This window comes from Centropristis striata, chromosome 2 (assembly GCF_030273125.1).
Source record: "Centropristis striata isolate RG_2023a ecotype Rhode Island chromosome 2, C.striata_1.0, whole genome shotgun sequence".
Lineage (NCBI taxonomy): Eukaryota > Metazoa > Chordata > Actinopteri > Perciformes > Serranidae > Centropristis > Centropristis striata.
In genome coordinates this window covers 7,472,751-7,489,047 of record NC_081518.1, presented here as the reverse complement: position 1 = coordinate 7,489,047, position 16,297 = coordinate 7,472,751, and the positions used below count along the sequence as shown (strand labels likewise).

General features: G+C 41.1%; 1 protein-coding gene across 2 annotated transcripts in view; it reads left to right on the top strand.

Moving 5' to 3' along the window:
* The window catches only part of ankrd11 (ankyrin repeat domain 11), a 104,875-nt gene that overhangs the window by 72,529 nt on the left and 16,049 nt on the right, over positions 1-16,297 (top strand). For both annotated transcript variants that reach the window (XM_059323975.1, XM_059323974.1), the window contains exons 3-5: positions 3,151-3,296; positions 6,974-7,106; positions 15,144-15,317. In XM_059323975.1, coding sequence (XP_059179958.1) covers positions 3,210-3,296; positions 6,974-7,106; positions 15,144-15,317 — 394 coding nt within the window. In that variant the 5' untranslated portion in view covers positions 3,151-3,209. The remainder of the gene's footprint in view (positions 1-3,150; positions 3,297-6,973; positions 7,107-15,143; positions 15,318-16,297) is intronic.

Sequence of the window (16,297 nt, the reverse complement as noted above, 5' to 3'; positions counted from 1 at the left end):
CCCCTCTGTTTTGTTTTTGTTTTTTTGCGTTGGGCATGAGTGCTAGTTGGAGCTTTGGCTGTGGTCAGCAACAATAGTCAATGCATTGCACATATGTTAAACCAAACTACCCTGTTTGAATATTTAACTAATGCAAATTTGAGTTTTCTCAGAATATAATATCTATATCCATGTCTACATGTTATATCTTATAATTAATAAAATGTTTTTATATATTAGGTTGTTGAAGATCTCACAAGTTCCTTTCTAGCACTTAAACCTCAAAAAACAGACTGAGAGCTCTTTTGTTTTGTTTTTTATAATAGCAGATGAGAAACAGGATGCTGGCTGACAATGTTCACCACCACTATGAGTAACCTCTTGCTCTATTACGCCTATGACTGAATATGCATGTATAAACCCAACCTAGCAAGGCATTGCAACATTTGGTACATTTAGAGACATTACACATTACCTTATAGAGGCACAAAGTAAACTAAGTAGACTGATGTTCATCCGACTTTATGAATTTGTTTTTGTATTATTAGTGGAGCTTGGTGAAAAGAGTGAATGTGAATGGCAACCAAAAATGAAATGTTTATCATGTCAGAGTCAGAATCTGAATCGGAAGCCTTTATTGTCATTGCACAGAGTAGCAAGTACTAGTGCAATGAGATTTGCGATTAACCCGTCCAAACGTATACTTAAAACACACATACAATATGACAGAGGTGGACAGGACAGGGAGACAGAGATGAAAGAAAAGAAATACAGCACAATGTGAGGAGAGGAAAGGAGGAAAGTTCTGTATGCGTGTGAGAGTTCGAGTGTGTAAGCCTGAGAACCCTTTGCCCTGCGCCTAATCAGTCCGCGTCTCAGCTCGCTGAAATGTCTCAAATGCTCAAAAGCTTCAGTATTATTGCAAACCCTTAAAATGTGAACATTTTGGCATTTTTGCAACAGCAGAAAGAATTATTACATGCAGAACTTCTTAGTTGGTTGGTGTTGTTGTTTTTATATATATATCAGAAATAATGTTTTGCTTGTAGGCTTGGACAGTCTGTCTTTTTTCATACAGTCATCCTTTTCCGACATTTCACCAGGTGTATACATTATATGACGTCCGTTAACAGTCTGTTGTTTCGCAACTGCTTGAAAATTTTAGCGTTGCCTGGAAGCTGCGGAGGTATGCAGCTGAGCAGGCCAACAATACCATTTCACCATTCCAGCGTTGGCTCTGGTGTGATCATATCCCTTTCTGAAGCTTTGTAATCCAGTCTTGAACTGCACTGTCTTTTTGGAGAATCTGTAAAATAAATCCATGATTATAAATGCAACACTGACTGTCTTCTATTATTATTTATCCATTTATCAGTGTTAAAAGGACCTTTGTTGTTGTTGTTAGCCGTCCAGTAGCAATCCCATGATGCCTTGACCGCAGTATTGTGGTGAGGCTGTTATCGTCACAGCCCTAGTAAAGAAACTTATTTTTAATACAAACATGCACACACAAATACACACATGGAATTAATCAACTGTTTAGTGGTAACAACACAGACACGGTTAGCAGATGTTATGCATCTTCTGATTGGGATGGAATTACAAAGGAAATGAGGCCTGTGGTTTTAAACAGGGTTTCCTCTCCTTGTGTGTGCCTTTGTGTCACTGCTAGCTTGCAAACATCATTTTCCTGTATTTCGCATGTCAGCAAAATGCTCTGTAGCTATAACTGCCCATCATAGTAGTCCCAAAATAGTGCAGAGATTATTGTTCTAGAAGCCCAGCTGACCCAGTTTGAGGCGTGTGTGTGTGTGTGAGTGTTGCTGCAAGGTTTGTTTATTTCTGAGAGTAGCCAACCTTCCTGTCACTTTGTTTGGTGTGGTGAGAGGTGGGAGTTTAGGGGAGGTTGTAGCGAGTGCCTAGCTGTAGCAAAGAGGCAGTAACAATGAGCCAGAGGAGAGAGGAAGGGGGCATGGTTTGCTGTGTTTGCTCATGTTTCTCTTTCTCATACACCAGTAAAAGAGGGAGCAGTGCATCCTCTGTAGCTCTGTGCCTCTCTGGTTGGCTGGCTGGCTGTCTTGACTTGACTGACTTGACTGGAGGGATATAAATAGCAGTCTTTGAATAGGATAACTGCAGAGGGAAGGGAAGCAGGATGGGGGGAGGGGAAGGGAGATGGAAGTGGCGCCAGGGAAGATAGGAGTGCCAGTGTCTCAAAGTAGAGAAAAAAATGATGCAGCCATGGTCTCATCTGTTCACTCACTCAGTCAGTCAGAAGGATGATCATACTTGGACGCACTCAGAAGAAAAAGTGCATTATGGAGGAGAGAATTGAGGGATGGAATGTATGATTAATTCATGGCCCTGTGCAGCAGAAGGCCTCTCCTCTCGAAGTAAGGCTGGGGATTGTTGTTGTGTACTTGCATAGAGGACAAAGTAGACAATGACAACACAGAGCACATTAAACTGCACAGAACTCTCTGTTCTGCTAGTTCATTATAAAAAGCATGCATCATGCATACCAGGTAGATGTCAAGTTGTCTTTGTAAGATGTTCATCTTGACCATCTTCCTGACTGACTATAGTAGGGATATCATGAATTAGGACAGGGTAAAGCCCACAATTACAAGGGGTGGCTAGCTATAGCGCTAAGTAGCTGTTTGGGTTTTTGTTGGGACGTGCCAGTCACGTTCCTGAAGACATTCCTCAGCTGTTCCTAGCTCTCTCAATATCTCCACAACATTGGGGTTATGCAATATCTTACATGGTCTATCCTGTTGTCACTCCTGAATTCCAGTATATGACTGCTTTCGTTGAAGTGCGTGTGATACGAATGGTTTGCCCCTGTTGTTTTGAGGAATTTTCGTTTATCTTAAAATGAACAGCGATTACTGAGCATGTTGTAAGGTATTTGGGTAGACCCTGCTTGCACTTTGGGTTCAGCCTGAAAAACAGATAAGCTTTTTGCCTGCCACAGCTGCAACCCAGCTTGCTGTCCTCCCTCGCAACTGCTCTTTCTCCAGATCAGGGGTGTAATGGTTGAAAATAGAGTGCTTGATGTGCCGCTAATGGCTGCATCGTCTGCCAGTGTGTAAATGTGTTTTCAAAGAAACGTAGTGGCCAGTTGCTAACCTCCCCCGCCATCTCTTTTTTTCTTTCTCTTTGTTCCAGACGGTTGATGACGATGCAATGGCAGCGTGAATGAAGCTTGGCGTGGGGAGAGCTGAACGATGCCCAAAGGTGGGGGTTCTAAAACCCCCCAGCTGGACCACTTCCCACTCAACACCGACATGGTGGAAAAGCAGGGTGGGAAGAAGGTAAGACTGAAAACCCTACAAACACACACTGTGCCCAATAACCAAATGTTTGTATATAACGTATATATTGTCCATGAAACTTGACACTAAACCACTACATCTGATCCACAATTGCAAAACCTTGGAAGACCTCATAGTAAGGGAATGTTGGCTAAAATAAATAGTTTTCCACCAGAAGGCCTGGGAACATGCCCTACCACAGACTGCATGTGTTCCTCCTCAGTGTCTTCAGCATGACACTAGCAGTGAAGCTGTTATGTTGTTGATCCTGCTCTCTGACCTCTGTGGTGGGGTCAAACATTATGAAAGCTTCCCTGTGTCTGTGATGTCGTCTACATTAGTGAACACTGGAACCAAATTGGGATTTTTGGAGCCCATACTCATTTTAAAGGGGGAAAATTCAGTTGAAAAAGAAAAAGACATTTTTTATGAGGGTTGTGCTCAGATTGTGCACCAATATGAAAAGCAAAGGTACTTTGAAACACATAACTTTATACACATAATATTCAATTAACCATTGTCAGACAATTTGAGAAAAAACATATCTAATAACATTTGTAATTCACCCCAAGCAACATTTTCTCAAAAAAGCTGCATATTGGAAAATGTATGCGCCGATACCAATAGATATTAATAATTATGTGATGGGACCATATCGGTCGATAATATTGATAAGCAAGCCTGGCAATAACCATGCCTCAGTTTTAAAAGTAAATAAGAATACAAACTTAATAAGATAATATCACCTGGCATCAAAGACCAGCTAATATTAGATGAACACTTCAGAAGATATATATAGTGTCAATATCTATACACATTGATAAATATACAGTAGACATAGCAAAGACTGATGACCACCTGAATGTGAATTCTTAGTAAAAATAAAGTGTGGCTTCTATTTCCCAACTTTACCAGGACCACCGTCATGCACAATTACACAATTTACTCTTGCATAATAGTTTTTTGGAAACTGATGGCCGCAAAGAATGCAGTGTTTGTTTCCATGAGATCCAGGGGGAGAAAAAAAGTCAGAATTTCTCAGCCACATTCAGAGGCATCTTTGGAATTGAACAGCCTTGTTGGCCTGTTAAGACACATTCAGTCTTGAAATCCAGGTTTTGAAGGTAGCGTCCCCTGAATTTTTACACCGGTACAGTCATGTTGTTTGCAGTGGAGCTAAGTGTTGGACGCAGCTTGATGATGTCACGGTATGTGCCAACTGTTCAGCTACCAGGAGCAGCACCAAGAGGCGAAGAGAGGAGAGGTAGAGCTCATACAGGCATGGATTTACAGCCCTCTGCAAAGGATTGCATCAGACTCTGGCATGGAGGAAGGGAGGGAGGGAATGAAGCGCACAGGGGTGGGTGGAAAATGGAGTGAGACGAAAAGAGCAGGCATTGCTAGGAGACCATCAAACAGGCAGATGAAGGCGGATCTGAGGAAAGTCTCTGGTTGTCAGAGCTTTCTTTAAATTTAATTCAGGAGAAAAACAACCCGGTGTAACGCTGGAAATGAACGTTGGTGATTTGACCATTTTCTACCAATGCAATTCAGCTCTGCTGTATGTTTTGTTCTTCTCTTAATGAAATCGCTCGCTTGCATCTCGGTTTCCCCGCTTAGATGTACTGTAGCTTTTGCACATGCCCAGATGGGTGCATCATGCTTTTGCATGAATTGTGTGTTCTTTTGTGAAAAGCTTTTGTGTCGCCGAGCAGAGACACAGACGGAGAGAGGAAGGGAGAGAGAGAGAGACGGAGAGATCAGCTAACTGTAGCTGACACTGTTTGTCTCTACTGTACCATGACATCATAGTCTTATGACTGGGGCAGGGCAGGGGGAGGAGTTCAAAGAGTCGACACATAATGGAAAACCTGCCCTGAGGATGGAGAGAGATGAGTAGGGGACAGAAGGTAGGACAGAGAAATTAACTGAAGAAAATGAGTGTGTGTACATTACACCTGACCTGCTCCTGCATCTCCATTATGAGACTTTAAACTATCTGCACATGAAGCATACTGATTAAAAGCATCTTGATGTAACACAGAAACAGTTTGGACTGATCAATTTGATAAATACATAAGCTATTTACCACAGAGTGAATCCATTGCTGGCCTGAAGTCCTTCTTCACTGAGAACTTAATCCTGTAATGGTTATTTTACTGTGGAGTTTACCACAGATGGTGTCAACTATGATTTACAAGCACAGTCATTACCTAAAATATTCAACCAAATCTGACCAAAACCACACATGGCAAATAATGAACTGATAAAGCCCACAACACTATTTTAAGTAGCTTTCTAATTTAGTAGATACAAATATGTTAATGAGCACAATCTGATATTACTGTTGCTCCCCCAGTTATTTGGACTTTGGACAAAACCAGTTATTTGCAAAATTATAATAAAAATGATTTGAAACCAAAGCCAGTTTTGCCATTATAAAAAGAATGAATGAATGAATGAATGCCTAATTCCTATGGTGGAGGGAAAAATACAAAGATCCTTTAAATGTGCACCTCTGGGTGACTGGAGTAAAATGAACTGACACATTTTGCCCATATGTCCAAGAAATTCAGTTTTTCCCTAAAAAGTCCTGTCAATTTTAATACATCCTTAATGTATACAAAGTATGGATTTTTATTTATTCATAATGTGACTACATTTTATTTTGGATCCAGATACAGCCCTAGTCCTTCACTATGGAGTATCTGCCAAGACAAAGTCAATAATATCTTTGTTTATTTCTTTTGAATACATCGTTATAAGTAGGAAGTAAAATTTCATTATCATTTGCATTCTAAGCTTTTGCTTTTGACCATTTTCTTAATGTTGTGTAATGTCTAACAGTGTTGTGTATATTGGTGTATGTATTTGGGGTGACAGGTTGTTGATTTTTGTTTTGTTGTTGTTGTTTTGTCTCTGTGGCTCTGCTCCGATTCTCCATTCTGTCATTCACTGAAACTTTTGGCTGTTTATTTTCTACTTTCTCAGACACACATTTATTTAGTAAAAAAATAATGTCCAATTACTAGTGAAAGCTGCTTTGGATTGTTGAGACAAAAAAAAAGCATTTTAAAGAAATCCCTTTGATATCAAAAGTAATGCTTATAATGAAATATTTAGCTGTGACCCTTCAAGAATTAATGAAACCAACTCCAGACTTTTGCCGCGTCTTTTCAGCTCTAACTGTAATAATGCTGCTAGTCCGGATAAGCAAGCCACTATCAGATCCCAATACAACAAAGAAACAAGTTTAACAAACACATAAGTATTTACATGTGTTGATAGCAGATACACTTGGACTTGTGATTGTTTCCAGAAGCTGTAGACCACAGAGCCGAGTCGGCGTCAGCTTAGCCTCCTCTCCCTGCGCCTGGCTCTTTGTGCTGGAATCTAGGAGGAAACTCTATGGAAAAGTTTTGCTCTGCAGAGCCCATAATAGCTAAAAGTCAGGGCAGAGGACGACACCAAGTACAGGAGGAGGCTGCAGGATCCACAGCTAGCTCATGCTTGACTGACTGCATTAGCCTATGTCTCTTTTTAGCGTCTCATACTTTCAGTTCATAAAAAAAGTAGATGTTTTAATAGCAGCGTTGCTTTATTCTGATTAAAGCTGTGTTACCTCTTAACCATGTCACTTAAATTGTTCTTCATGTTCTGATTTATCTCTTTCACAGGATAAAGTGTTGTCAAACAAGACTCCCAAATTGGATCGCAGTGATGGGATCAAAGAGATGAAAGAAAAGGCCCCTAAAAGGAAGCTGCCCTTCACTGCTGGAGCTAATGGAGACCAGAAAGATTCTGATTCAGGTAAGAAACGTTACCAATGTATTTACTTAGCAATATGTTCTTCCCACCAACATGTGACTTTGAAGTGGTAATCACTACATCACATCCTCTCAAGCTTGCAGGAAGTACTTAGGCATGCTCTGTAAAAAAGGGGGTTGGGCTTTGTGAAGTGAATGTGTCCCCAGCTCAAGCTTCAAGTCAGCTGTGTGTCTGTGGCAGAACCGAGGAATTTGTTCCTACAGTCGCAGTCTGAAAGGAGAGGAAGACCACACGAAATCATGATCCAATTAAGTGGGAATTTGTATACCGTACAGGCCTGACCAGGTCTTGCTTTTGGTAAGGCTCCGGCTTTGTGTTTTCTTTAATTAGGGAGAGAAGGACTACTGCTCATGCTTGTTTGACTTTAGGCTTTAAGGGTTCAGGATTTAGTTTGTTGATAATGGTCCAACTCAGAGGCTTTGGTAACGGCCTTCATCGTCAGCGCAGGCTGAGACGCTACATTGGTTTATGTTCTGTGATTACACTTGGGAAAGAAGTGGAGAGTTAAAGGCATGCATGTTGTAACAGATGAATGTTATGGTTTGGGGTCAAGTTTACTAAGATAGACATGTATTTTGTAGACACATGGGGTTGTGTGTAATTACTCTGTAGCTCAAGGGAATTATGAATAACTGGAATGTTTGATTGAGAAGCTGTAACTTGTTTCTTCATTACTTGGCACCCGCGAATCCCTGTAGTGTTTGTGTGTGTGTCACTGCCTTTTGCATGATTCATTGCATTATGTTGCAAACTTATTTAGTGTACTGTTCTATGAGGAATAATCCATGCTTTTTTAAACTCTCATTTTACTCTGATTAGCTGGTTTCATGTGGTTTTCCTGTTTGCTGTATTTCTAAGAAACTGGTCTACCCCAGCCCCCTCAGTAAGGTGAGGTGTGAACTCTCACCTGAGGAACAATGGCTGGATAGTCTCTTCGTATGCTAATAGCTTGACCTTTATTGTGTTGGGCTGTATGGTGTTTCAGACCTTGACTCTCAGCTTCACCTCTGCACCACATTATGATAAGAACTGTCTCTTCATAGTTTCTTGTGTTTACAAACTGTAGAAGATTGGAAGTTCCCAGGGTATTTCACAATCCCTGTAGTTTACACAGCCAAGTTGCTAGCATCTGTCTGTCATCTTACTACTTCAAGGATGCATTGCATCACATCAGTAAAACTTGCTTTGTGTTAGCAGTGGCTCGCTGAATAGTGTCTTGGTTTGAGAAGCCTATTTGCCCTCTATACTTGTGTGTGTGCATGTGTTGTTAGTCGGAACTTGTCTGTCTGCATACCTTTCTCAACTGTATATTGATTTGTTTCTCTGTTTTATAGTCTGACTTTGTTTCTTGGCCTTTCAAGTTTTTGCAGTGTCTAGCCTCTTTGCAAAATTTTACACCTCTGACACTTCACAGCCCCCACCCTTCAGCCCCCTTCTCAACCCTACCCCACTACCAACTCTCCTCTCCTCTGTGGCTTGAGCTGATAGATAAACTATGACCATGATGTATGGTATTATATGCCAAAATATCCAGTAGCCTTGTCCTTGGCTTCAACTAAGTAAACTGTTGATATGAATTATATCCATTGTTTTTGTAGCTATTACAGACAATCAGAAGTTAACATGAAGAGAAAATCATGTCAAATGCTTAAGTCGGCTGAAAAAGTATGTAAATTTAGACCAAATGATGCTTGTAACACCATCCAGGCCCACATCATTGTCAAAGAAGTGTAATGGCCTCTAACCGGTTTCCCCACAGGTTACACTGTTAGCTCTGTCTCCACTGTTGTCGTTTTAAGGATAGTTCACAATGGTGTTAGCAGCGTTAGCAGCTAGCCACCGTTGCTGTGTTGAGAGCTATATGCAGGCAATGGATATGCTCTGAATTGTATGTACAGCCACTTTAAAATCTATTTGGAAGCAGTCTTCTGATGAACACCAAATTATCTGAAAGATCAACTTCAGCCTGAGCTTGGGCTTACGTTGAATGTATTTCACTGCGTTGATTGCCCATTTCCGTGATGGCAGGGGAAGCCTTTGTGGTAATGCTGATGTTGTTTGTATACATTGCTATCAACTCAGCTTCTAATTATCGTGCACATGCAAGTTGCCGGCTTAGTGTTTACAAACATTACAAGAGCCTATAAGTGAGCTAGAGGAGGGACAGGAATATCTCTCAATGTGCACAGCACACTGCAGATCATTCATGTTGAAGTTAATCAAAGCTCTCAGAGCTTCAGTGCTCATCCCTCCCTTCACTGAATTGCCAAGTCTCCCTTGACCTCCTCCTGAAGAGCGCTAGACAGCAGCATTCCTCCTTCCTGAGGTCATCCTCCTTTCGCTCTTCTCTCCCCTCTTCCTCCTCACCACCATGATCCACAGCAGCAGTCAGAGTTCAGAGATAGATGGTAGAACAGTCTTGACAGATTAAGACCGCACCAGCACCCATAAGGCTCATTCATAAAATGTTGCTTACTTGTGGAAATAACTAGCGTTTTCTGTTTGTTTGTTTTTGAAGATCTCCATCCTCACTAAGTACCAAAGCAATAGTAAAACAACTAAATATTTTCTAACTGCTCCTTATCTTCTTTTATCTGGGAAAATGTCCTTTCTGTCAGCCCATGCTTTCTATGGTTACTTAAATTGTCTTTGACCACAGCCTATACAAACCATTTTGCTTTTTAGAGGAATTTTCACAGCGCTGAAATGAGTTGGACATTTTGCATTAGTTTGGGTTTTGGACTGTGTTGGTTGAGCAAGCAATTTGATAAAGTTATTTTGGACTCTTTCTAACGACTAATCCATTAATCAATACTGGAAATAAGCGTTTGCAGCGCTAATAATTGTATGTGTCAGACAGTGACTTGATTGTGGCTGATAAGTTTTACCTGTTGCCAAAGGCAGCAAGTAATTTCTGCATTGCTGCCCCGAGACTATCATTAATTGGTTATTATCAAGGTTGTGCAAGTTCACACTTCACAAGAGCTAGCTCAAAGTTCACTTCATACAAATTGTAAATTAACTACATCATGTTCATAGTTAATTTTGAATATTGAAATAATTTCACAGGCCCAAAAAATGAACTAGTTTGGATTGATTTCTTCCCAGTTGGATGCTTCAATCTAATTTCAGATTTGTTGCCGATGTGGCTGGCGTTAAGGTCAGTTTGGCCTTGTTTTTTCAGAACAGGTGTTGTGTTGTATTTTTCTCCACTGAATAATGTTCCCTTCCTGATAAACTGATGTTTACCACTTCGTCCACAATACAGGTTATATTATGCATTCAACGACACCTGACTTAAAGCTGTCACATGACAACAGGAATATGATGTGCTCTTCATTTAAATAGACAGGCAGACAAGCGCTCTGCATAAATAACATATGCTAAATTTGTGATAATGAGTTCTGTACACTGCTCTATCCCTGTTGCTGCTGTATTTCTCATGTCACAGAAACCACTGAATGTGAATCTTGTGTTTTGGACGTTATTATCATACTGTTGGTGATGTGTCGGACTGTCACTGTTGTTCTGATGTCCTGCTCATATCTGAAAATGTTCCCCTGCCTGCTCTCCATCCTCGGCTCACTGAAGCCCACGTGCACCGCTCTTACCTGGCAAAGGCGGCCATGTCTGTGACACAGAGGCCGTAGGATATTACAATATTACAGACATTCCTGTAATATTATGTTGCGCTGTATTGAATCATGTGTTCACTAGAGCACGGGGGAAAAATCGATACAGCATAGTATCGCAATATTTTCCGTGGCAATATCATATCGATTCATGGCCCCCAAGTATCCTATTTAGTGTTCCATAAGTATCATATGAAACTAGAAGATGTAAGGAATCTATGTGTGGGCATCATGTGTGTCAGGATATTGTGTGGGGAAGTTGTCGAAATAACGCTGCAAAATTTGGCTTTTTTTATATTTCATTCAAAGAAATTCAGAGCAGTGAAGCTTAAAGTTGAGGGAGTGTAATTGTTGTCTGCAGTTGTTGTCGTTCATACATGTTTGATATCAGTTCAGTTCAGTTTGACTGAATACTTTGTTGGCCAGTCTGTGGGTTTGACTCTCATTGTGGAGAAATAAAAAGACTGAAGTAAGATGAATACACTGAGAAGTTTCTCTTATGTAACAAAACAATTCTTGATTAAATTTTATTTTGTGGATACAAAATGCAGTTAAACACTTAAATGGCAATATATTGTATCGCAATATTCACCATATCGCAAAATGCTTAAAATCACAATAATATTATATTGTGATTCAAGTATCAGAATAAAATCGTATTGTCGGGCCTCTGCTGATTCCCACCGCTAGTGTTCACTGAGTGTTTATTTGCATGTGGAACAGCCCACTCAAACAATTGCAGAGATGCATTGGAACAGATATACTTGGGGCTGTCAACTTGCGCTTAGATCACCCAGGACACATGTCATGTCTGAACAGGGCCTGCGTCAGTTACTCTCTTTATGTCTTTGGATTTGCAGGTTACCATGACGTGTTCAGACTGAGTCCTTTTTGCAGCCTTTTAGGATATTAACTGTTATTGAAGAATTGCCTTTGTCACTGGGTCAGGTGTGCAGCACAGTAATGTTGGTCAGCCTTGTGATCATTGAAGGAAGGTGCGAGCTGTAGAGTGGGTTACTAGAGGAGACAGTGGTTTGCACAGATCTCCAGCCCACACATGTTTTCCCCCTGGCAGGTTATAACACACAGAGATTTGTCTTTCTGTCACCCAGACTCACACGGGCTCTGAATAAAACCAATAGACAGAAGCTGTACACTCACTGTATCACTGATTGAAGCAATATGTAACAATCACAGACAGACAGAGCACTGGTTCACCCGGTTATGTGCATGCTGTACTTTTATGAGCCTCTCTTGCTCAATACAAAGCATTGACAAAACATCCTGTTGGCCACTTCCTGCCTCTTCTCCCTCAACTTCCTGTTTATGCAGGTTTTATTAGTCCCTAAACAGAACATTGTTTTACTCTAACGTGCCGCGGTCAAACAAACCCGGTCAGACTAGTTGGAGTGGTTCGTCTTGTCGTGGAGTTGTGTCGTATATCTGAACCAGACAGTCCCTTTGTTTGGTAGTATTGTCTGCTTCCCATATCAAAAATCTACCTCTATTATTACCAGGCATTTATGTTTGATGTGGTCTTCTCCCCTGGCTCAGGTAGGCAGTCTATTCACGGGGTGCCTGTCCCTAACTAGCTTGCTTTCCTTTTTTATTCTCCTTTTCTCTTATCTTGTTAGTCAAGTTTCAAGCAGTAAGAAGAGTAAGGTTTCAACTCTGTCTGTAAGCTGAGTAATATCATTTTACTGAGACACATAAAAGCCCTCGCAGTGTTCCCTAAATAGACATCCAACAGAAATGCACACCATGACAGCAGGCACAGTGCGGTGTGTAATTGTTTGTTCATTTGTGTCATACAGTAATCCACGCGTTACACACACGTATTTTTCAGTTACATGCTGATGAATGATAGTAGGCCATTGAGCGGACACAAGCATGTTAAATGAAGCCGTCTTCACCATTTTGCTCTGTATCTCCCCTAAATTCTCAGGGTAATTAACCAAACAAAGCAAAAAAAAACATTCCTTCCGTTGTAAACATGTGGAACACATTTTTTATATAGCTGTACCCCATTATCCCGCAGCATCCTGTCAAATGAAAACCACACAGATTTGTACAGGCAGTTTCTCATTTAATGCCGGGCTGGTATGGTCTAAAAGTTGTGAATTTGAAGCACTGAATATTCCTGCTCCTGGTGCCCCGTGTCAGAGATGAGCAGGTCAGCTGCTGCCACTGATGATTAATCATGTGTTAGAGATTCTGGTCTTGTGTGTGTCGTTTCGTGGTAGTCCTCTACCGGGGCTCAACTCTTATTTGTAAAAGTTGTTGCTGGGCTGGAAGCATGGTTTCAATTTTTAGTTACCTCATATTCTCAGTAATAAGAATAAGAACTGTTTTGTAGTTTGTGTTTTGTATGATGCTACAGGATGTCAACCCTCTATTCCTGGTTTACAAAATACCAGTAGTGCGTCTGTTGTGTTCTTCATGAGATCCTTCAAAAAAATCACTGGTTGCTTGTTGATCTGATTTCTACCTTTCAAAATGTGGCTTTCTGGATTTTCTGTGCTGATTCACACCTCAGATCTTACAGCCTTTCTCAATTAAAGACGTAGTTTGAGCATCACTAAAGTGGCACTTATATCAGCTTTTCCATCATTTCTATTTTCAGAGATGATGTCCATTTGTCTTGATTCTGCTTCAGATAAGACTTTATATATCCCACAGTGGGGAAATTAAGTAGCCACAGCAGCTTTATGTCTCTTCAGCTGGATGTGAGAGGGATACAGCTGAAGATACATTTTGCTGTCCCTATTTTTATGTTTAAAAACGGTTGCAACCAGCCAAAAATTGGTTGCCAATATCTCAACTGGGTTGCCCATTCCAACCTGGTACTCATTACTCCCGAGCCCTGTCTATATGGGTGCATTGAGGTAGTAGCTGGCTTCCCAATCTTGTAAACATAGGCTGGAAAAGCTAACGAAGCACTTTCTCAGTTCTGCTGTTCAAAAAAACATGTTTGGACTGCTTCTGTGGTTCCTGCTGTTAAAGTCCTAGCTGGAGGAATGTGTCTAAATGGCAAATGCTTTGGAGAATGTATCAAAGAAGGGTGGGGGTACATAAGCTGTAAGTGTTCACAGATGTTAGCGAAAGTTCATCAGCTCTGTACTTGTGACTGGAAAAATCCTTTCCTGGAAAGCCTTCAGCCACCGGAAGCGTCGGCCGCCATGCTTCCCTCTTGCCTTGTTTACTTGTGTGTTTGTGGCCTTGAGCAATGCAGCCAGTCTTGGAATGAGAAAAGGCCTGAAGAAATCAGGCTCAGACACATCCACGCACCTACGGCTGTTCCTGTGCATGCACATTTGACATTTGCTGCTTCTATTTCTCTCTTTGTGGTAGGAGTCTGTATTGTTGCTTGTGTTTTCTTGCCTTGGGAGCTGTTTCCTCCCTCAGTGATGAAGTGTACAGTCATGTGTAGCTTTACCCTCCGTAAGGGTCATCAGATGGTATGTTGCCACTGAAAATAATTGCTGGGTGTGTCTTTGTGGAGCAGCTGCTTTTGTCCAGTAGCTCTGTGTCTCCAGTAAGCCTGGCAGGCACACAGGCAGGCATGTGGTGACCTTGGCAAGGCCATGTTGAACTGAAACGTAAACCAACTATTTCGTAATAACAGCGGCACTGCCAAGTCACACCCTCTTTCCTCTCTTCTCGATTCTGACTGATTGGCTCGGAGACAGACAGACATAAACACGCTGCTTGTTGCCCCTCCCTTCCTCAGGGGCAGCTGGGTAATAACAAAAGTCTACCCCCTACTAAGACCAAGCCTCTCAGATACTGAGCTGCATATACATGTGGTGTGTTTTGGCTTTGGTTTGGTTTTTAACAGGTTTATTTGGGCAATAAACATGGAAACTAACTGACTCTTTGCGTGGGCAATGTGTGTGTGTGTTGTTATGAGAACACTATTTGTTGAATCAATGTAGATTGAATATTTTTTTTGCTCTGTTGTCTTTTAGCTCAAGCAATCTGTCAGAAAATGTTTTTGTTATTATTTTTGATCATTTATTGGCTTGGATTTAGGAAAAAAACATTTAAAAGCAGTCCTATTGTTAGATATACGAAGTAAAGCTGGTCTTAATTTAGACAGCAATTTTTTTAGAAATTTCATTCTGATTCATCGTTTTTTAACTAAAGAAACTAATTTAAAGGTAGTCATCACAAGAGATTGATAATATATTTACTCAATGAATAATTTCTCAATGAGTTTGGCTGTCTAATACTAATAAAACACATCTTACTCCCGCCATTCACAAGGTTTAGTAAATTAGATGTGTTCGTGTGTGCTTCAATGTGTGTTTCACTGAATTCATGCATGCAACTTTGTCTATGCAATTCAATAAAATTAACGTTTCTTCTCTTCTCACTGTCGTTACAGAGAAACCAGGTCCAGAGCGGAAGCGCATTAAAAAGGAGCCCACCAACACCCGGAAGGCGGGTTTGCCGTTTGGAATGGGGATGCCAGGGATCCGGGCCGGGTACCCCCTCTCTGAGCGGCAGCAGGTGGCCTTGCTCATGCAAATGACAGCTGAGGAGTCCGTCAACAGTCCAGGTGCGTGCTTATCATGGAGTCCACGTCTTCTGTTGGACGGGTTGCAGACGAGGAACGAGAGATGGGAGGGAGCTTTATATGTGGACAGTGTTTGTGTGTGTGTGTGGGAGAGAGCAATGATGGTGGGCTGAAAGAGAGAGACGCTGAGGGGCCGAGGCATGGGATGGATTGTTTTTGTTTATTTTTGGGAGGTTGAGCACGCTGCTGCTGATTTTGCCACATCTCGGTCATACTCTGCCTCTGGACAGCACCGAGTGCTTAATTTAATTCTAGTCACACAAGCTGATCCACATTAATTGTCATTACAGCCATGCTGTCAGTCAGAAAGTGGTTGTTTTGTTTTAGCAGCAGCAGCAATCCCCAGAAGTGGGATTATTGTTCTAAAATACAGCATGGGGCCAACAAGGAAATGAAACAAACCCCTGTTGGTATTGCGTTAATCTGGAACTAATGGTGAAATCTTGGCATCTGAGCCAAATCACAACAGACTGAAATGCAAAATGTCTGCAAGCATTCACTTTTTGTTTATTTTATCATCTGACACTCGTTCTGCTCTTCAGTGATTATTTCTAATATTTACTTTCTCCTTATGTCCTTTTAAATTGAATATTTATTATTGGTAGACAAAGTCACTTAGCTGTCAATGTATTAGACACCTAAAATAGCATTGTTATTGCAATTGCACTGTACTTTTTTTCCGGACTGTTGACATTTGAGATAAAATTAGATTGGTGAAGACCATAGCATAGCCTCTTTTATTTGTGTGTTAATTCCTTTGTTGCATGCCTGAAGGCATGGACATAGATTAAGTGAGTGCGTTTCAAATATCATTTGGGACAATAGCTGTGCAAACTCAATAATGTAAATGTGATTAAGGCTTGGGTTTAATCTTGTAAATGTGATGAAATGAGCTCAAGTGAAGTAGGCCCAAGTACTCTGATTGTTAAAGTAAGAGTGCCCCCTTGTGGCTGTAAGCAGTC